Source organism: Hemibagrus wyckioides, linkage group LG03, assembly GCF_019097595.1.
Source record: "Hemibagrus wyckioides isolate EC202008001 linkage group LG03, SWU_Hwy_1.0, whole genome shotgun sequence".
NCBI lineage: Eukaryota > Metazoa > Chordata > Actinopteri > Siluriformes > Bagridae > Hemibagrus > Hemibagrus wyckioides.
Genome location: NC_080712.1, coordinates 26907646 through 26930054, shown reverse-complemented (window position 1 = coordinate 26930054; position 22409 = coordinate 26907646). Strand labels below are relative to the sequence as shown.

The window sequence follows — 22409 nt, the reverse complement described above, 5'->3', positions numbered from 1 at the left end:
ACTTCTGCCTGATTCATTTCCCCCTTAATTACTGAACACAGGCATCCCTCTATTGATCGTCTTGTCCTTCTGATGTCTGCTTCATCGATCCTCGTCTGATGTAATGGCCTAGAAAACTGCCGTCCTGTCTGGACAATTGGCAAAACATTAGCCTTAGGTGTCTTTATTATGATAAAAAACAGCTTCTCGAAGCAATTTGTTTGGATAGCACCATAAAATCCATATGTGCTCTGTTACTTTATGAACTCTTATATCAGACGTTTGCTTAATGACTGGCCAAGCCTGGTTTTGTCAGTGTGGAAATTTAGGGCTAGAGCATCATTCACTAAACGGCCCAAATCTTGAAAGAGTGAATACGCTTAAATCTGTTGGATATCATACAATTTCATTACATCGGCAATACTCCCTTAGTTTAGCTAAGAAATTAGTTTTAATGATCTTTGACAGTAATCTTTAAAGTTTAAGCAACTTTAAAGTTGTAGATAACAAAATTACATTACTATACTGTGAGCTAGTTAGCTGAGTATATTATCGTTATCCACTTCTAACATAATGTAGCATGTAGCAAGTATGCTTGTTGGCCAGTGTTTCAGCAATGAGTTAAGATATTCTTCGTGTCAATTTTTCTTTTCTCACAGTAGGCTAGCTTATCTGATATCTATCTGATCTTTAGTCATCTTGGGTGGACATATTTTTTTCGTAAACCAAACCGAACTCAAATTTTCACAGCTCGATGAGAGAAAAGGCATAAGTGGAAGATATTTTGACTCACTTCTATGCCAGAAATAAATATTTAGCAGTTTAACAACACATGAAGGTCACAAGAAGGTGATTGAGGCTAGAATTAAATGAGGTGTAAAACTCTCATGCGTTTCTCATCTGGAAAAATTATACCAGTCTTTAAAAATCACTTTCAGACATAAGTGTGACCATTTGTCTTCTCTTTTGGCATTTGTTTAATTTATTTATGGGTTTGTTTTGGCTCACTTTCTTTATTTTTCAAACTTTAACTTAGTCCACTAATATAAGCGTCTGGGTTTCAGAAAATATTCTCAAACGTTCCATGTCCTGGTAAAACTATATACAGTTATAGACTCTTTAGTGTCATCCAGATGACGATGAGTTCTCTTTCGAGTCTGGTTCTACTCAAGGTTTCTTCCTTGCATCGTCTCAGGGAGTTTTTCTTTGCCACTATTGCCTCTAGATTTCTCATGATTCATTATATTAAAGCTGCATTGAGGCAATTGTTAAACGCGCTATACAAATAAAACTGAATTAAATTCCCTACAGAATATATTAAGTAGGTTGAGTCGAAGTTTACATAAGTGAGTAGTTACAGTAGTTATGTGTACATTTATACACTCTCAGTAGAATACAAAGGTTTTTCCCCTGAAATTTCACTATTCCAATAAATACCAAAATTCTTTTTTTTTCAAAAAACTGCTCCTATAAATCTGTTCGTATCACAGGTTGATATATTTCATACATATTATACAATTTTCCCAGTAAGACAGTTAATAGTAAATATTAGAATATGTCATTCATGTATTCAATGTGTATAATGTTGCACACACAATCAGAACAAAAACCAGGAGGAAAATAATGTAATATGACGCAGGCAGTCCGTAGAGGATAAAGTTCCAGCGAGTGTTGCATTTGCTCATGGATAGAATATTGAGCAGTTATCCATGAAATTAATCAGAACTTTTCCATTTGTGCCTCCAAGCAAGTCTTCCCAAATGGCGTCGGAAAGAAAATGACACTTTTGCTGCTAGCCAGTATCTCGAAGGATTCATTATAGTAATGGTCTGATGTGCCACTGAGTCTGCCAGGTTTATCTTTTCATCTTTATTTTTCTTTTTCTTTTTTTTTTTTCATGTAATGTTGTCCTGATTACTCAGTGAGCAGTGACAGTTCGCCGTGGGACCGTATTCAGGTCAAATATTTCAAAGGCAAAATGAAGATATTAAAGGTTATGGTGTAAAGTACGACTTTGAAATGGTACTGTAGGATAAAAGAAGGGTGACGTCTACATCTTTTCCAGTTCACTACTCAACCGCTGCTGTACTTACACTATTTATAACGACGCTAATAGAGTGCTTTCGGCAGTTTTACATTTTTAAATTTACCATGTCCTCCTGTGAACACTTTTATTTTGTCCTTTATTGCTTTCTTTTTCATTCTCTTCATTACTCGTTAATTGGGTGGACTCCTGCTTGTTTGGTTTTTACCACTTTTTCCTGTCGGCTGCCAGAAACAGCAAGAAAAGAAATGTACCTCCAGAGATATGCATCAACACTCAGGACATGAATATTAATGTCTGATGTCTGATATTTACTAATTCTTTGCAGCAGAGTTTCCTGTTTAACGAGGCTTATGCCACGGCATGTATTAAATGGAGCTGTTTTTTTGGATGAATTCTGGTTACTTCTTTTTATAGCCATTGGATTTTAGCAGCTTATTCATTGTACCATACTGTATTACTGCATTGGATTCTTGGGTTTCTGAGATGTGAATATCAGTCATCACATTTTCCCCCATTCTAATGTTCGATGTGAAGCTTTTGTTCTGTAGCTGCACGATTGTATGCACTGGCTCCATTAATGTCCAGGTATGCCTTTTTAAGTGGCCACTAAGTGATGATGTGATTTGCAGCCAGGAATCATAATCTAGTACAGATTTGACATTTTGACTGGTGAATATTGACATTATAAACCAGTATTTTGAGTCATTATTGTTCCAGGCTTTGTCTGTTTTAGAGAATGGTGGTGTGCTGGTGCTTCGATAATGAATTGGCTTGAAAATATCAGCTTTCTATTAAAGCATGGAGGAAATAAATAGGGAAAGGTAGAAGGCATGTTGTGTAAAATGTTTTTAGGTCATCCTGTGTGCTAGATAGGACAGGCTATATGTTCTCAAGTCTTCTTTAAATGAAGGATAAAATCTCTCTCTCTCTCTCTCTCTCTCACTCTCTTACAGAGATTCCAGTTAGAACGGGTTCATCTGCAGGAGGCAAAGAGGTCCAGCTATGAACACACCAAAAAATGCGCTGACCAACTGCTTCTCCTAGGACAGGTTTCTACCTCACACCCTCATATTACCACATTATTATTATTATTCTATTTAGCCTCATTTTATACATCTCATTGGGGAGCAGCATGTGATGAATGAAACGATGTAAACATTATTGTATTATTATCTCCTCCTATTAAACAACTTCTCAGCTAGTTAGGTTCTAGGCTAGTATTTGACAAAACCTGACCAGCAACCAAAGAACTGATCATTCATACAGAGACGAGGTTTGTGCCTCATATCCTGCTTACCTCATGGATCTTGACAGTTAATATGACATTTATTCGAGTTTACCCCTCCGTATGAGCAGGTGAAGAAAAGGACGAGGTGCTGTACGGCTTTTCATTTGACAGATCCGTTCATCTCGCTATCTCATTCCCTCCCTCATTATTCCTACACACACGTACACACACACCTTGCAAATCATCTCATCCACAATCCCCTGCAATATGGCGCAGAAAGATGAAGGGACACATTTATAATTAGAGTCTTTTACACAAGACTAAACATAAAATGTGCCTTGCTTTACAATGCCATACATTATAATCAGGAGCTGGGAATCTGAACATGGAAAAGCATTTTTTTTTTTTTTTTAGTTAGTTAAAATGAATGATGTGTTATTTTCTGCGTGGTTTGTGTGACTGGGTTGTAAAGTATGATGGAAAGTTATGAGGAAAACGCTAAGAATGTATTACCATCTTTCTTTTATAGAAAAGAATGATGTAATATAACTAACCAAAGATCCATTTCATTCCTGATTTTGCTATAAACCAAAACAAATAGCTAAAGTTAAATCTACACAACCTAAAGGCATTTTTTAAGAAAATGGACAAGCACATACATACAAACACATACATACAGTATCTCACAAAAGTGAGTACACCCCTCACATTTTTGTAAATATTTTATTATATCTTTTCATGTGACAACACTGAAGAAATGACACTGTGCTCCAATGTAAAGTAGTGAGTGTACAGCCTGTATAACAGTGTAAATTTGCTGTCCCCTCAAAATAACTCAACACACAGCCATTAATGTCTAAACTTGCACTCCCCCACCTTAGGGTTTAGGTCTAGAGACATGCTTGGCCAGTCCATCACCTTTACCATCAGCTTCTTTAGCAAGGCAGTGGTCATCTTGGAGGTGTGTTTGGGGTCGTTATCATGTTGGAATACTGTCCTGCGGCCCAGTCTCCGAAGGGAGGGGATCATGCTCTGCTTCAGTATGTCACAGTACATGTTGGCATTCATGGTTCCCTGTAGCTCCCCAGTGCCGGCAGCACTCATGCAGGCCCAGACCATGACACTCCCACCACCATGCTTGACTGTAGGCAAGACACACTTGTCTTTGTACTCCTCACCTGGTTGCCACCACACACGCTTGACACCATTTGAACCAAATAAAGTTTATCTTGGTCTCAAAGGACCACAGGACATGGTTCTGGCCATGTCCTTACTCTGCTTGTCTTCAGCAAACTGTATGCAGGCTTTCTTGTGCATCATCTTTAGTAGAGGCTTCCCTCTGAGACGACAGTCACACAGACCAATTTGATGCAGTGTGCGGCGTATGGTCTGAGCACTGACAGGCTGACCCCCCACCCCTTCAACCTCTGCAGCAATGCTGGCATCACTCATACATCTATTTCCCAAAGACAACCTCCGGATATGACGCTGAGCACGTGCACTCAACTTCTTTGGTCAACTTCAGGCCTGTTCTGAGTGGAACCTGTCCTGTAAAACCGCTGTATGGTCTTGGCCACCGTGCTGCAGCTCAGTTTCAGGGTCTTGGCAATCTTCTTATAGCCTAGGCCATCTTTATGTAGAGCAACAATTCTTTTTTTCAGATCCTCAGAGAGTTCTTTGCCATGAGGTGCCATGTTGAACTTCCAGTGACCAGTATGAGAGAGTGTGAGAGCGATAACACCAAATTTAACACACCTGCTCCCCATTCACACCTGAGACCTTGTAACACTAACGAGTCACATGACACCGGGGAGGGTAAATGGCTAATTGGGCCCAATTTGGACATTTCCACTTAGGGGTGTATTCACTTTTGTTGCCAACGGTTTAGACATTAATGGCTGTGTGTTGAGTTATTTTGAGGGGACAGCAAGTTTACACTGTTATACAGGCTGTACACTCACTACTTTACATTGGAGCAGAGTGTCATTTCTTCAGTGTTGTCACATGAAAAGATATAATAAAATATTTACAAAAATGTGAGGGGTGTACTCACTTTTGTGAGATACTGTACATACCTAGACATATTTTGTTTTCTTCACTTGGCAGACGGACCGGGCGGTGCAGCTGCTGTTGGAGACGAGTGCCGAGAACCCGAGCTACTACTGCGACTCGCTTAAAGCCTGCCTTGTGACGACTATTCCCTCCTCTGGACCTTCTCAGAGCACCATTAAACTAGTAGCCACCAATATGATCGCCAGCGGAAAGCTAGCAGGTATGCTGCATGCTTAAAGCCATACTTCAGGTAACTTGCAGTGTGATGCAGCCAATAGCAGATCATGGAGTGTGGATAATATTGTTATTGTGGAATCTTACACCTAATGGCTTTAATGTCCATATGTGAGGCTGATGCCTTAAAAGGCAATATTTGTAAAGTACCAATACAACAGTATAAGACACCATAGCTGCTTACAAAGCCTGAAACACATTACAAAGCCATTACAAAAGACCACTTATAGGACAAAGGAAAGGAAAATGAACATTGCAAAACATTGCATTTTATTGCATCCTTCCATCATTAATTACTGCCTGGTCAGCGTCATGAATAAATTATGCTACTAGTTTATATTTGAGAAATATTTAACACATCATATAACATATAAAGATACAGGGATGAATATTTTGAGCACTAAACAGTAACAAACAAAGGAAACCACTAGGAAGAGATAAATAGATCTGCAGCTTTGTGATATGTCACAATATCACATGCAGTGTGAGCCAGGACGCAAGCCAAAATGAGAGTATTGAAAAAGCCAGAGCAAGTTTATTTAATTTAGACTATCACAGCATACCAAGTCATTAATGTTGCTCTTAAGCACACACCTTATTTCACTCAACTAAATACCAAATCGTTCAAGGGTTGAACGATTTGTATTCGAAAAACCTGACACCTATCCTGTATGACATGTTGTATATCTTTGAGTATGTTCAGTTCGTTATTTCTCTCAGCTCTAAAGCGTCTGCTCGGATAACAGCAAAGTTGAAAGCCGTTCTGAAACGCGTGCCATTCAGCCAAGTTATAAGACTGTATATTTCAGTTAGTGTCACGCCTTTGTGAAAAATTCCCAAGATGAAGCACATCACGCTTGTGAAAACTGAAGCCGGTATTCCTTGACAATCTGCACAACCTGAGAACAGGTGTGTGTGTGTGTGTGTGTGTGTGTGTTTAGCATCACTCTCGACCTGACATCACCCAGTAAATAATTACAACAACACTTATACTACACACACACACACACACACACCGACACACACATTTTTGGCACTCACAGAACGGATGTTGATAATTGAATATGCCATTTTACTCTTTTTATTTCCCACTCTCTCTCTTTCTGTCTCCATGCAGAGGGCGTGCAGTTACTGTGTTTGATTGACAAGGCAGCAGATGCCTGTCGTTATCTGCAGACATACGGCGAGTGGAACCGCGCCGCCTGGCTGGCAAAGGTATTCTCTATGGACTGTACCAAAAAAAATAAAAAAAAGCTAAGGTGCAAAAAGAGTCAAGCTGAATGGGTTTGTTGATAATTTTATACCGTGGTATAAATAGAGCACACATAGCCTGTCAGAATGCATTTGGATCTCCTAACACACACACACGCACACACACACACACACGCACACACGCACACACACTCATAGTGTCAGCCATCCAGCCAGGAAGCACACATTGCATACCAATGCTGTGTTAATTTTGTCATCAAGTGTGCCTCAGGCTATGCCCTGCTGGTACATATCACGCTGCCAAGATGTTGTGAAGTTCCTCTCTGCTGATATAATTCTCCCTTATTGGGATTTTTTATTCATACCATTTGTAATTGTTATTTCCAGCACAAAGATACACATCGAATCACGTTTTCATATTTTCTAACAAATTAAACTCATAATACAAGTGCATAGGCATTGTGTAGTGCAAGGACAAATGATCTCTACTCACATTTAACATGATTTTGTGATCCAGGAGCCACTGATCACTTTATTAACACATTCATGTGGAATCATGTGGCAATGGATATTGGCAGTGTATATAATCATGCAGCTACAGGTCAGGAATTTCAGCATGATTGCTTCAAACATCTGAATGTGAAATTTATTTGTGTTAAATAAAGATCATTTCCACTTAGCTCACTGGTTAAGACGTTGGACTACTGATCTGAAGGTTTAAATCCCTGGACAACCAGGCTGCCACTACTGGCCCTTTGATCAAGACCCTTAACCTTCATCTGCTCAGTTATATAAATGAGATAAATGTAAGTCACTCTGGATAAGGGCATCTGCAGTAAATGGAATGATAGAAAAAAATTACGAACCTGGCATGTTTATTAATGGATCACCAAAGCTGGGCATTTAAAAACTGGAAAAAACAGGCAATATTTTTTCCAAATCTTTTGCTGTCCAGTTTGGGTGAGCTTGTGCCCAATGTCACCTCTGATGCTTGTTCTTGGCTGACTGAAATGAAACACGGTGCGGTCTTCTGCAGTTGCAGTCCATCTGCCTTGTGGGATATGTTACGCATGCTGAGATGCTTTTCTGCTCACCACGGCTGTAAACATGTCAGCTCAAACCCACTCACTGGGTGATTTTTGTCTCCCATTAGGATAGAAATGTTTCATCTTAAGCTACGTTCACACAATTGCCAGTCGCTGTATTATGAAGTCATCAGTAGGTGCTCCTAATGCTGGTTGCCATAGTTATAACTGGGTGGATGTACTAGCATTCCACTTGTTTTTTTGTTGCTAAAATTAAATATTCTGGAGGGAGATTTGACGTTTGTGTATAAAATTAAACACGGTTTGTATGCATCATATGATGCACCAAGTTGCCATCACAGGACACGCCCACATATTGCCGCTAATTTTCAGTATCGCTCATGTCTCCAGAAATCACCAGCTCTCGTTAAAAATGAACGATCTTCGGTTGCTATGTGTAGACACAGAAATTGGGATTAAAGCGATCTGTCAGAAGAACTTTGTATTGATTTTGCAGTGACTCTTCCAACATGAGGAGACAAGTGACAAGAACTGAAACTGTAAAAACCGAGCCACTGATTTGTCACCTGTCTGTATATTACAACCTCCTCTATGATTTAGGCCCATGACAGTGGCATCAACAGAGTTTAGGAGAAAGAACACTATGTTGTACCTGTGGACTTTTTTTTTCCCCCAAGTCAGCATGCCTTTAAACAGTCAAGGATGACAGATCGGGTCAAGAATCGATTGTAAATGTTAGCAGTTAGTCAGGTTTGTTGGTTGTTCCAGTGTTTTGATGCAGAGTAGGAGTTCAGGTCAGGTCATGCTTTCTTTTTCTATTTTTCTTCCTGAATAGCCCGAGGACGACATGTTCTTTTGTTAGAAGGGAAGAAAAGCAAGGGCACAGGATACAAGGCATTTAGTCCTATTGAGAATTGTGCTTTAAGCTCATTTAGGCCCGAGATTTGTCAGGATGTATTTGCCAGTTTTCTCTTTGGAGATGGAAACCGTAGGAAAGGCATTGAAGCACATATGTGTGCCGCATCGTTTGCTCGAAGGCATCGTTTTGTAATGTCTGGTTTTGACATTTGGATTTATTTCAGGAGAAAAAAAACATCTCTTTAACAGAAGCAGCAGTGCCATTTACAAATCATATGGGACTGATGATTGATGTGTGTTGCTATACATTGCAGCAGCGTTATAGCAAACACCACACAGTTGCAGTGGCATGAAACGCAGTGTCCAGTGGCATCTGTCAGTCATTTCCTCTAGTATGCTAAAGAATAGCTTTAAATTGTCAAATTCTATCCACAGCTTTGAGGGTAAGCATTTTCAAGTTAGACACTTCATACTATTATACATTTACGTTTTTATCTTGGGGGTGGGGTGTAGCATAGTGGCAAAGGCATTGGACTACCAATCAGAAGACTGTGAACCTGAATCCCATGTCCACCAAGCTGCCACCTTTGTGCTTCTGAGCAAAACTCTAAACCCTCAATGGCTCAATTGTATAAAATCACATAAAAAAATGTAAGTCACTCTTGATAAGGGCATCTGCCAAATGCCATAAATGTAGCGTAAATCTAATCTAGTTAACCTTTTTTAACCTTCTGTTTTTTTTTTATTCTCTTTGCTTTTATGTTAATACTATATGGTTGGCACTTGAGTATTGTTGCAGTATGAGAGTATGAAGACAAAATGTGAGAAGTGAAGGATGAATTGGAAGAGTTGGACAGTTGTTCGATGACTCGATTAAATCATCATGCTTGAAGTGACGACTACAGAGTTTTGTATTAGAAGCATGTTTGTATTAGAAGCATGTTGAAATGCTGGATGCTGTGGGTCCATTTTTTTGAAAATGGAAATTATAGAAAGCAGGCACACCCATGAGGACGACATGTTGCATAATGAGACACAGCAATACTGAGATGACATGTTTTTAATATAATATATTAAAATGCTATTCTACTGTTTTATAATATATACTGTACCATATAATAAGTTTCCTACTACCACAGTTTGCTATCAGAAATCCCAGAAACTTCAGTAGCCTCTGGGATTTTAGCAGAAATACGTAGGTAGACTGCTCTCCATAAAGTCCATTACATACAGATAGCAATATTTATACCTTATGGCTCTATATATCAGTATAATCAAGTAAAATATGATAAGTACAAATCACTAGTCCAGTGTCATGCTGTGCAAGTGAAATCCATTGAAAAAAGTGGAGAAGTGCTCTTTCTCATCAATTTCCTCTAGTATACCTGGTTATCGTTCTCTCATATGCAGGCAGAATCATGTTAGGTTCAGTGCTCGAGAAGCACACTTCAGGTTTTATGCTTTTGAAAGCACACTCTTTAAATCCAGATCTAGACCAATTTAACACATTGACACAAAGACTCCAAAATATCACTTTTTGAGTGTGTAAGTGGACTGGGTTTAGACACGGATTTGCAACCCACTCTGAACTGCGACTCGGCTCATGATAAGTGGCGCTGTCTTTAATCAGAGGATTTGCTTTCTTTTACAAATCACCACCTACTTGACAAAGAGCCACAACAGGTCAGAAGCAACCTCAGTGGTAAAAAAATTATTTCATTTCCCTTGTACTTGGGATGTGTTTACACTCACCATTCACTTTATTAGGAACATTCATGCAGTTATCTAATCAGCCAATCATGTGGCAGAAGCACAATACAAAAACATACGGATACTTTCCTGCTCAGCACAGTTCAAAAGGGTGAACAGTCTACAGACTGTTGTGTGTGAAAATCCCAGGAGATCAGACTTTCTCTTCATTCTGGTGTTTGATGCTGTCAATCTTTCAAGTTGATCAAAAACCCCAGGAGTAGTTTCACCAGATGTAAGATGACCGTAGAATCAGAAGAATAAGAGCCAGGGTTTTTATCAAAGAAGTGGTTTATTATGCACAAAGAGAGCCTGAACAATACATGGTGTAAACAGAAGGTTTTTTTTAAAAAAAAAAACAGTCAACTTTTATACTACATGCAAAGGGCACACTTGAGACCATATAGGTAAAATATCAAGGCAAAACAATAAGAGAAAAACAAAGAACAGACTGGTATGAATCAAGAATAAGATTGATTGATCACATTGAATTGGTTTTAAATGATAAATGATTTAATCACATACTCATGGAAAAATAGAAATAAATTGCATAACCTAATCATTAACTGAAGACTGTGCAGGTGTTCCTAATAAATTGGACCCTGAGAGTATATTGATTGTATTAAAAATAAAAAAAAAAAGGGTAATGGGGATGCATGGAAATCTCAGGGCGCAGTAGCAATGCTTTCCTGCTAGCACATGTCCTTTAGACGGCACATCGCTCTCTCTTCCTCAGGTGCGTCTGAACCCGACCGAAGCCTCGGAGGTGCTGAAGCGCTGGGCCGAGTATCTCTGCTCTTCTCAGGTCAATCAGAAGTCCAGAGCTATCCTGGTGCTCCTCTCACTGGGCTGCTTTCAGAAAGTTGGGGAGATGCTCCACAGGTCTGCAGTACTCATATTTATTCACTGAGAAATTTTACCAGATTCAGTCCACGGACCTAACTACTGTCCAAAATACCACTTCTGTCCAAAATCGATATATATATATATATATATATAGATAGATATATATATAATCATTCTGTGTTTCTCTCTCTCTCTCATTCTGTCTCTCTCTCATTCCTCATTCTGTGTTTCTACCTCCCTCTCTCTCTCTCTCTCTCTCTCTCTCTCTCTCTCTCTCTATAATATATACACTATATTGCCAAAAGTATTCGCTCAACTGCCTTGAGTGCACAGTCATGTTGGAAGAGGAAGGGGTCAGCTCCAAACTGTTCCCACAAAGTTGGGAGCATGGAATTGTCCAAGATGTCTTGGTATGCTGAAGCATTCAGAGTTCCTTTCACTGGAACTAAGGGGCCAAGCCCAGCTCCTGAAAAACAACCCCACACCATAATCCCCCCTCCACCAAACTTTACACTTGGCACAATGCAGTCAGACAAGTACCGTTCTCCTGGCAACCGCCAAACCCAGACTCGTCCATCAGATTGCCAGATGGAGAAGCGCGATTCGTCACTCCAGAGAACGCGTCTCCACTGCTCTAGAGTCCAGTGGCGGCGCGCTTTACACCACTGCATCCGACGCTTTGCATTGCACTTGGTGATGTATGGCTTGGATGCAGCTGCTCGGCCATGGAAACCCATTCCATGAAGCTCTCTGCGCACTGTTCTTGAGCTTATCTGAAGGCCACATGAAGTTTGGAGGTCTGTAGCGATTGACTCTGCAGAAAGTTGGCGACCTCTTCGCACTATGCACCTCAGCATCCGCTGACCCCGCTCCGTCAGTTTACGTGGCCTACCACTTCGTGGCTGAGTTGCTGTCGTTCCCAAACACTTCCACGTTCTTATAATACAGCTGGCGGTTGACTGTGGAATATTTAGGAGCGAGGAAATTTCACGACTGGATTTGTTGCACAGGTGGCATCCTATCACAGTTCCACGCTGGAATTCACTGAGCTCCTGAGAGCGACCCATTCTTTCACAAATGTTTGTAAAAACAGTCTGCATGCCTAGGTGCTTGATTTTATACACCTGTGGCCATGGAAGTGATTGGAACACCTGATTCTGATTATTTGGATGGGTGAGCGAATACTTTTGGCAATATAGTGTATATATATATATATATATATATATATATATATATATATATATATATATATATATATATATATATATAATGTATATATGTATATAATTCTGTGTTTCTCTCTCTCATTCTCTCTTCTGTATCCTATGAATGAATATCTATATGTACAAATGGTATGGAAAATCTTTACATTTGACATTTTCTAGCTGACAATTTTATTCAAAGTGACTTTTTATAATTGAGACAGGATTCAACTGTAAGTGTAAAATGTACATGATGTACATTTTAGTGTGGAAAAAGTTTGAACTGTTTGTGTAATATAATGTGTACCACTGCTGGATTGATTGATTGATTGATTGATTGATTGATTGACCTCCAGCCCAAACATGCTGTAATGCAAATGAGTAATTTAGGAAAGTTGAAGTTGTCAGTTTAATTAAGTTGAATTAAAATCCTTAAAAAACTAATCCATACCTGTTTTTTTTTTTTTCTTTTTCTCTCCAGTATGAGGTATTTTGACCGGGCGGCTCTCTTCATCGAAGCCTGTCTAAAATATGGAGTGATGGAGGCCAACGACACCACTAATATCCTTCTTCAGCATCTTTACAAAGGCTGTTGATTTAAAGATGATTACTGAAAGGAGTGTAATGAGAACGATTCCAGCTACAGATTGTAATTATGAAACCTGTAAGCAGCCTCAGCGTGTGAACCCATAACCCACTTTTTTTCCTTATACGTCAGCCTGTCATTACAATCCCCAGCCTGTTGTACTGAGGTGAAAATGTACAAAAAGCCAATTCTGTTTCTTTATAGTGCCTTTTCTGTCAAGCACAGGACAAAGACAGTCAGTTAGGGGGTGGTGTAAACCTTTCAACAGTGGAAATTGTGACTATTTTCTTTTAAATATCTTTTTTTTTTTTTATATGAGCTACATAAGATATTTATCTGTTTTCCAGAAGACAAAATAATACAAATTTACCCTAATCATACACTGCTCAAAAGTTTACACCCCCCTGGCTTTTAATGTATTGATGTATGTTGCCTTTTTAGGCATAAGTGAAAATGTACATGTTTTCACACACAAATGAAACACACCGGAGGAAACACGTCTAGGCCATTCAGTTCTTTAACAAAAGAGTGCTTTCTGAAGCTTTATGTTCAGCACCTGAGTATTTCCAAAGCCTGCGCAGTGTTTCAGTAGAACTGACAGGGCGATTTAGCTAGCATGTGAGGTTGTGAGTTAAATTGCTCCCATCCGTGGTTTTATGTCATGAATGTCAGCCAAAAAAAATCATTCTTAAAAATCTCTAAGCATTATTTGCTCATGCTTTTTTACCTTTCATCTAATCCTTCTTCCCTTCTACTATCGATTTTCCCTCAAAATATTTCCTTAACTCTTTGGCCTTTTACATAAGTTAATAGGGGCAGCGTTCTCCTCCTACGCCGGACTCCTTCGCTCAGTGGGATTGCGAGAGGGAGCAGCGCTTTGGGCCTCGAAGGCTGGAGGAGCAGGAGAAGAGCTCCTGGAGGAGTTGTTCCAGAAAGAAGGATCCGGATCAGAGCTCACACCTGGGGAGGAGGAGAAGAAGAGTGTCGCTGAATAAATCTAGAGGAGGAGAGAGAAAAGAACAGGGTTTCAGGTTTAGTGGAGAACTTGAATTAAGTGTCTTGGTTTTGAGAAGGAAAAATATATATATGATGCATAATGTTTATAAAATATTTGGATATGTGTCTGTATGCTTAAAGCATTGGGTTAGGGGGGATTTTTTTGGTCTACATTATAAACAGTTACCAAACACAATATGCAGCTTCAGACATTCCAAACAAATCTTTTTCTTTTTTTTTGCACTTTTTTATTTTGACCAAACGATTCACTTGAAGTGGAATAATGAAGTATTGAGTATGTATGGAATAAAACATAACTGGAATGTTTTTATTCCTTTTATACCACAGTGATTTGCAATTTGTAATGTATTAATGAACAACAAACCCTGTGACCGTTTATAGTGACATTTAATGTCAAGGAACATTCAGGAAACATATTGGTTCCTGTTATCACTTACGTTATAGCAGCTATAAACATTCACCTCCTTGAGGTTAACAGTATAATAAAACATGGCTGAAAACATAATGCACTCAAACCTGAGATATAAATAAATTATATATAAATAATAAATCTCCTTCATGATATAATGCCAATGATTATACTTTTTTTGTTGTTGTTGTTAAATAACAGCAGGACTATGTGGATCATGCACCGTACAAATCCCCGTGAATGAGCTGTTACTATAGAAACCTGTTAGAACAAGCATAATGATATAACTATGTATTCGGGGTCATAAGTTTACATACGCCTGCAATCTGCTTTAAAATCTGATTAAATATAAATAAAAAGAAGGAGCATCATAACTGATGCTCAAGAAGTCTATAGGATACATTGAGTCAGGGGGGTGTAAACTTTTCAGCTGGATGATCGAGAATATAAATTATTATTTTGTTTAAAGATCTTATTTTTGCATTTAGAGCTGTCGTCTAAAGATATTTGCATGTTGCCAGGAAGACACAAAACCTGTGCAAAAGTTTACACCCCCCTACTCTTAACATATCGGGTTGTCTTCATGAGCATCAGTGAACGTTTTCCTTCAGTGTGAAAAGATGGAACTTAGCATTATATAGATACTGTAGGAAAAGGAATCAAATATGCAGAAGAAGCTGGAAAAGCAAATAAATCATGTGCAAGAGACTCATGAACAGCTGTGACACAAAAAAATCACACCACCGCACAGTATTAGGAATCAAGCGTATGTAAACAGTTGAACTGGTGAATTCGGTCATTAATTGTGTCTCGTGGATTCAAGGCGTATGTAAACTTACATTATGGCTGTAATTACTGTCGGAGCCGAACTGTTCCAGGAAATTAATCAACACCTTCCTGTTTCCGGATTCAACCCTGCTGTGGTATATTAGACGATGTCTAAGTGATAGAATGAAGTGTACAATCTCATCGGTTATGAACGAAATGTCTAAGAGTGAATGTTTTCACAACTTTTCATTTAACCAGTTCGTATCAGCTCAGAATGAGGTACTGTGTATAGAAAAAGTGTGACTGGAAATTAGGAATTAAAGAAGGAATAAAACAGAGAGAAGAACTGAAAAGTTGTAAATCTTGTCAGAAATGGATTTTTCTTTCTATTAGAGCAGAATGATCAGTGATGTTTTGGGTAATGTTAGTGCTGTAGTTTTATCTATCTGTATTATTTGTGGTGTGATATTTGTCTTTGTGCAATCTGAGAGAAACGTACAGTCCTGTACTGTAATTTTTCAGCCTCTTGTTTTTTTTTTTTGTTTTTGTCTTGACAGCACGAATCGAACGTTTGACATTGTTCTGTGAATAAACATCTCCCTTGTGCTGTTCTTCACCCACTTCTCTCGTCTATGAAACGTCTGTGGTCCAGAAATATTGTTGTTCATTCCTGCCTTTCTTTTTTTAGCACATATTGACTCTGAATATTGTAATGATGGATGTGGTATTATTCTGAAACTGTTCTACATGATGATGTTTCCTTGTAAATTGCAGCACAGTGAATTAGTGCATGCAGTTGCTTTGTGCTTCGTGATCAGATGAATAAATATGTATATATATATAGGAAAAAGCAATAAATGTCCGTGGACTGTTAATGTCTCCGATTTATTTTACTGCTGTTCCAGTACGTCCTTGTATGTATGTTTCCTGTTGTCCTTGTGTGTTTCAATATCAAATGTGAGTTATATTTTAGTCCAATTTTGCCCTGATTCCCAGTGCTATATACTATATATAGTACTATATCAGTGTATATGCTATACACTGATCAGCCATAACATTATGACCACCTACTTAATAATGTGTTGGTTCTGCTTTTGCTGTCATAACAGCTCTGACCCATCGAGGGATGGACTCCACTTGATCCCTGAAGGTGTGCTATGGTATCTGGCACCAAGTTCCTTTAAGTACTTTAAGGCAGCAGATCCTTTAAGTCCTCAGTTGCATGGTGGGGCCTCAATGGATCGGACTTGAATGTCCAGCACATCCCACAGATGCTGGATTGGATTGAGATCTGGGGAATTTGGAGTCACCACCTCAAACTCGTTGTTGTGCTCATCAAACCATTCCTGAACCAATCTTGCTTTGTGGCACGGTGCATTATCCTGCTGAAAGAGGCTACAGCCATCAGGGAATACCGTTTTCATGAAAGGGTGTACATGGTCTGCAACAATGCTTAGGTAGGTGGTACGTGTCAAAGTAACATCCACATGAATGGTAGAACCCAAGATTTCCCAGCAGAACATTGCCCAAAGCATGACACTGTCTCCACCGGCTTGCCTTCTTCCCACAGCGCATCCTGGTGAAAAGAAAATGTGATTCATCAGACCAGGCCACCTTTTTCCATTGCTCCATGGTCCAGGTCTAATGCTCATGTGCCCATTCATGGTGCTTTTGGCAGAGCACAGGGGTCAGCATGGGCACCCTGACTGGCCTGCGGCTATGCAGCCCCATACACAACAAACTGTGATGCACTGTGTATTCTGACACCTTTCTGTCAGAACCAGCATTAACTTCTTCAGCAATTTGAGCAACAGTAGATTGTCTGTTGGATCAGATCACACGGGCCAGTCTTCACTCCCCACATGCATCAGTGAGCCTTGGCCGCCCATGACCCTGTTGCTGGTTCACCACTGTTCCTTCCTTGGACCACTTTTAGATAGATACTGACCACTGCAGACCGGGAACACCCCACAAGAGCTGCAGTTTTGGAGATGCTCTGATCTAGCCGTCTAGGGTCAAATGTTAACCGTCTTTCTATATACATATATATATATACTGTATATGCAGCTATGAAGGGGTGAAACCGGAGCCCTGATAAAGCGTGCATTAGGCAGCTGTGGGCCTCTTCCAATGCTGCACTGTTTTTATGACTCGACTGGAACAGGGTTCATATTTACAGAAGAGTGTGTGTGTGTCCAGGTCTTTGTTTATAATGTCATATATAATTAATGCTTATGTACAGTATGTGTGCAGCAGCTGCTCTGGACCAGCAGAGGTCAGTGTTGAAACATATTAAGCATATCTAAACAGGGGTCCTGCATGGTGCATTAAAGTAGTTAACATCCCACCATGTTCTATAGGAGGTATAAATATGCTGAGCATGCTCAGTTCACTGTGAAGGAGAGTTAAGGTTAACGTCGGGGCATGGATATCCAGAGCTGCAGCCTGACTGTGTTTCAGTAAAACAGACCTGAATGCATTGATCCCTAAGTGAGATACTGTTGGAGGATTTTCTGGAATGGTTTAGTTCTTCTGAATGATGAAAAAGTTCTAGGACAATGTCATGATGCTCACTGAATAGTTTGATGAAGATGAAAATGATGCTGATCATCTGCTCTGGCCTTCACCACCACCATCATCAGAACACAAACTAAATGAATATTTTTCAGAAGTACGGTGTTCCTCTGGGTACTCAAGTTTCCTCCCCCTGTCCAAACGCATGCACTGTAGGTTGATTGGCATGTGTGTGCCATGTGATGGGTTGGCACCCAGTCCCCGGCCTTGTGCCCAGATTCTCCTGGAATAGACTCCAGGTTCCTCTGTGTAGAATAAGCAGTGCACAAAATGAGTAGATGGTGTTCCATGTTGCTCATTAATACAATGATTTAGATTACTTTTCTAAACCTACCTACTCCAAAGAACCACAATAAAATGCTTAAAACTGAAGAAATACGTACAATTTATCTCTTTTGGGTCATTTAGAGTGCAGTGGCCAGACCATTACAATGTTACAGTCTAAAATATTTCAGTCCCTTGCTGTTTGTGGAGTCAGTTGCACTGGATTGTTTTATGTCTAGAATTAAATTTGACTTTTTTTAGTTCTTTGTTTTGTTATTGCATTTTAACCTTTAGATAAGATCAGATCCCACTGTGTGTGTGTGTGTGTGTGTGTGTGTGTGTGTGTGTGTGTGTGTGTGTGAGAGAGAGAGAGAGAGAGAGAGAACCTCAGTTGGATTAGAAAGTATAACAAAGTCTTTTAAGTAATAGACTTTAATGGCTTGGTGTTTCAGGACTTGGCAAAAGGTGAAGTCCACTAGATGAAATCCTTTTGATGCTCAATTCAGAGAGGAGTCTATTTCCAGTGTCCTCTGTGTCCACTGAGGAGTGGTTCTATAGGAAATTGAATTGTTTTTCCACATACATGCTGACTGGGACAGGCGTATTAACACTGACAGAAGAGAGAGTAACTCAGTCAGTTGAGGCTGAGAATTGTGCAGTGCACAGAGAAAGATGGCTTAATGTCTCCACAAACTCTGATGTCCTTCACCTCAGCAGTGCAGCAAATACCAAATAATAATAATTTATATAATTTATATAATAATAATTTGCAGTAATACCAAATACCTAAATACCATAAAATGTCCAGTAACTTACTTAGTGAAATACTACACACTTCAAATGAATAGTTTTAACAGATGATAATATTTTATATTAATAGTATATCATTAAATCCGAATGATTTTACAGCAATCAGCAGTAGAGTGTGGTTAGCATAAATACTTACATAAATATCTTATTTATATGGTATATAAATAAAATTAAATATAATTATAATTCTTTATCATTTCTACATTTCAGATAGGATTTCTGTCATTTGAACTAGTAATTTAGTAGTTACATTTTTTTGTCGTCTTGTATTATGCCTTGCCCTAGTATCATGCCACACTGTCATGCAAACTCTATCTATACTATTTTAGGCAATTTTTATAGACTTTTAATTATTATTATTATTATTATTATTATTATTATTATTATTAAACAATTTAAAAGTTCACCATATTAAATATATATATATATATATATATATATATATATATATATATATATATATATATATAATAGTATAGTTAAGAATATAGTCACTTACAATGTGATTAAGACAGTGTTATCAGGATTGTGGTCTTGTGTTTTAGGCCCTAAAGGATTCCTATTATTCCCTGGCCAGTCCTTCATGTAATTTTCATGTTTCTCTGGTGTTTGTTGTTACTTGTGGAACCTTCTGTGATTTTGCTTTCCCCTTTTCCCCTGAAGTATCTATTGTTGTAGTTCTATTTCTCTGAGGATCCATTCTGCTCAAGTCTTCTAGCACTGCTCGGCTGCTCCCACCATCTCTCAGGGTACAAGGTAAGTGTTACGTCACGACTCTTCTCTGTCCTGACACCTAGGAGGTGGAATAAACTTCCCCTAGATGTCAAAACAGCTGACTCACTCTTTGCCTTCAAATTGAAGACCTTCTTCTTCCTGAAATACTTAAACTAACTCTTTTTTCCTGTTTGTTTCAAAATGATGGAGACTTTGCATTAACGTCTCCCACAGTCGCTGTAAATGTTCTCAGATTGTTCATTTGTTCATTCGTTCATGCTGTGTTTATCTTCAGTAACTTGTAACAGTAACTGTTCAGTAACTTCACTTAAAATATATTTTTTGTGTGCTATATTTCCTCCCAACAGGGTTTTAGACTCATGGTCTCCTTAGTCTATGACCAAGTAAACCAGTATTGATGTGTTCATGAATAGAGACTTTTGTACGTCCCTGTGGAAAAGGGAGTCTGCCAAATGCTGTAAATGTAAATGTTAAATAAACGTTTTGGAGTCTGGGTCTGCATTCTCCTGTGGCTATGTCTGAGTTAACGCTGCAGAAACAACAAGCAAACACAACTGAGGAACAGAGCAACTAATACTGTATACACAAGAGTAAATGAGACACAGGTGGCAGTAATGAGACTTAACAGACGGATGGAAGACAACAATGGCGACCTCTAGTGGCTAAAACTCTACCTAACAACTCCTGACAAGTGTAGCACGTGGAAATTCTTCAAACTGTTTTTGTAGCCTGAAATCCATATTCAGTTGATTATATATTATTTACACAATATAAACAACTTTATAAATTTAAATCTTTTACTAGGTATTTTTACATTGTACTTTACAACCATATATTCACAAAAGAACCTGTTGCTATGTTATTAGAAGAGCTGAAAATTAAAATCAGGCAGAACGTTCACAAGTAAATATGAATAAACATTGTCAGACTGCTGAATATTTATCAGTGTTGTTTTCCTAATGCAGGATTATTTCTACTAGATATAGATAAAGCTGATTCTACACCTCAGTGTTTGTGCTTTAACACCTTCCTGTATCCTTTACTTCATCATGTCTTTCTGCCTTGCAAGTTTGGCTTCACTCGCTGCATAACAATAGCACACGTGACCAATATACATGCATTTACTGAGTGTTTTTTTTCCTTTTTCCCCCTGCTACATTTTTGTTCTTGCATTGTTTTCACACACTGTAAAGGCATCAACTTGAAAATGTACTCTCTTATTTCCATCATGTATGCTGATTTCCTAAAATCTTGAGCACTCCTAGTAAATTTATTTCTGAGATCCTTCAGACACCCATTGCTTATGACATGTTACCATAATTAGAAGGTTTTCCATGACCAGAAGAGGTCTGCTGCTGCTTTGAATAGCAGTTGTGATTTAGACATAATGATTGATTAAGTCTCTTCTGACTGCTTCACGACTCCTGAGCTCAGCTTACTGTCTGTATGGAGTTTCACCTGTTCATTCCATGTCTATTTGGGCTTCCTCCAAGTTCACCGGTTTCCTTCCTTTCCTTGTCTGTACCACTTAGCCGTTTTATCCACAGGGCACAGGGAGCCTGTGCCTATCTCAGGCATCATCGAGCATCAAGGCAGGATACACCCTGGACAGAGTGCCAACCCATCGCAGGGCACACATACAATTTAGAGACTCCAGTCAGCCTAGTAGCATGTCTTTGTACAGTGAGATGTAAACTCCACACACACACACACAGTGAGCAGGAGCAAGACCACTAAGTCACCGTGCTGCCAGGATTGGTTATGATAAACCATTAATTGTGCATAAGCCTTTAATTTGTGTGCCTTATGACGGACTATCCTACCTAGTCCTTGGGATCCCGCCTGACCCTTGTCCAGAATAAATTATCTACAGGAAATGAATAAATGAATAAAGGTGAATATATTTTATTCAGAATGATTTCCATGCTTTTGTAGCCCTGAGCTGTCTCCCAGCTTTCTGTGACCATTCAAAGCTCTTTTTTTTAATGCAGGCCATTACCACTAGGCTTGAGGCTGGAATCAGCACCTAAATTATCTGTGTTAATGATTTCTTTAAAATGAGTTCCACCTACTATGAATGTGCATTTAAATTATTCCATATAGAAATATTGAAAATGTTAGCTTTGGGATATTTATTCAGGACGGAAAAAAATTATTTTAGCAATGCCTGTAGATATTCGTGGCAATATTTGTTTTGTCTTGTCACTCTAAGATTTCAATATGTATCAACTCTACATTAAATTAAAGATGAAACCATATATACAGTTGAGGCAAAAAGTTTACTCATCCCTAGGTGAAATTTCCATGCATTTCATGTTACCAGACATTTCCTTCGGCAAGTCTATTAGTCCTCTGGAAGATTTCAGAACCTAATGTATTGACTTAAAGACGCTTCTGATTGGCTAATTTCCATCATAAACCTTGCTTTTTGGAGGACAAAAATTAAAGTATTTTGGCCCTTACGGGAAAAAAAAAGGGTAAAGGATTTGATTCAAAGAATGGCATCCAAAGTGTGAAGCATGGTGGTGGCAGCATCATGTTGTGAAAGTCATTTCGTTGGGAAAGGAACTGGTGCACTTTAGAAAGTAGATCATGAGGAAGAAGAATTTATTCAGAAATAGTGAAGCAACATGTCTTCAGCATTCATGCAGGAACTTAATACTTGGTCTTCCAGCAGGAGACACAGAGAATTCCTAAGCGTTCCTCAAGCAAGTTGAAACAAAAAATGGTTTACAAAGTGAATATCTTGCTAGAGATTTCTACAAAACGCACCTGAACTGAAACGTGATCAAA

The 22409-nt window shown here is 38.9% G+C and overlaps 1 protein-coding gene across 2 annotated transcripts in view; it reads left to right on the top strand.

Moving 5' to 3' along the window:
- wdr11 (WD repeat domain 11) overlaps positions 1 to 16101 on the top strand; it is a 112624-nt gene extending 96523 nt beyond the window's left edge. For both annotated transcript variants that reach the window (XM_058385658.1, XM_058385657.1), the window contains exons 24-29: positions 2980 to 3075; positions 5361 to 5526; positions 6658 to 6755; positions 11142 to 11287; positions 12935 to 13017; positions 13844 to 16101. In XM_058385658.1, coding sequence (XP_058241641.1) covers positions 2980 to 3075; positions 5361 to 5526; positions 6658 to 6755; positions 11142 to 11287; positions 12935 to 13017; positions 13844 to 14034 — 780 coding nt within the window. In that variant the 3' untranslated portion in view covers positions 14035 to 16101. The remainder of the gene's footprint in view (positions 1 to 2979; positions 3076 to 5360; positions 5527 to 6657; positions 6756 to 11141; positions 11288 to 12934; positions 13018 to 13843) is intronic.
- The last annotated feature ends 6308 nt before the right edge of the window (positions 16102 to 22409 follow it).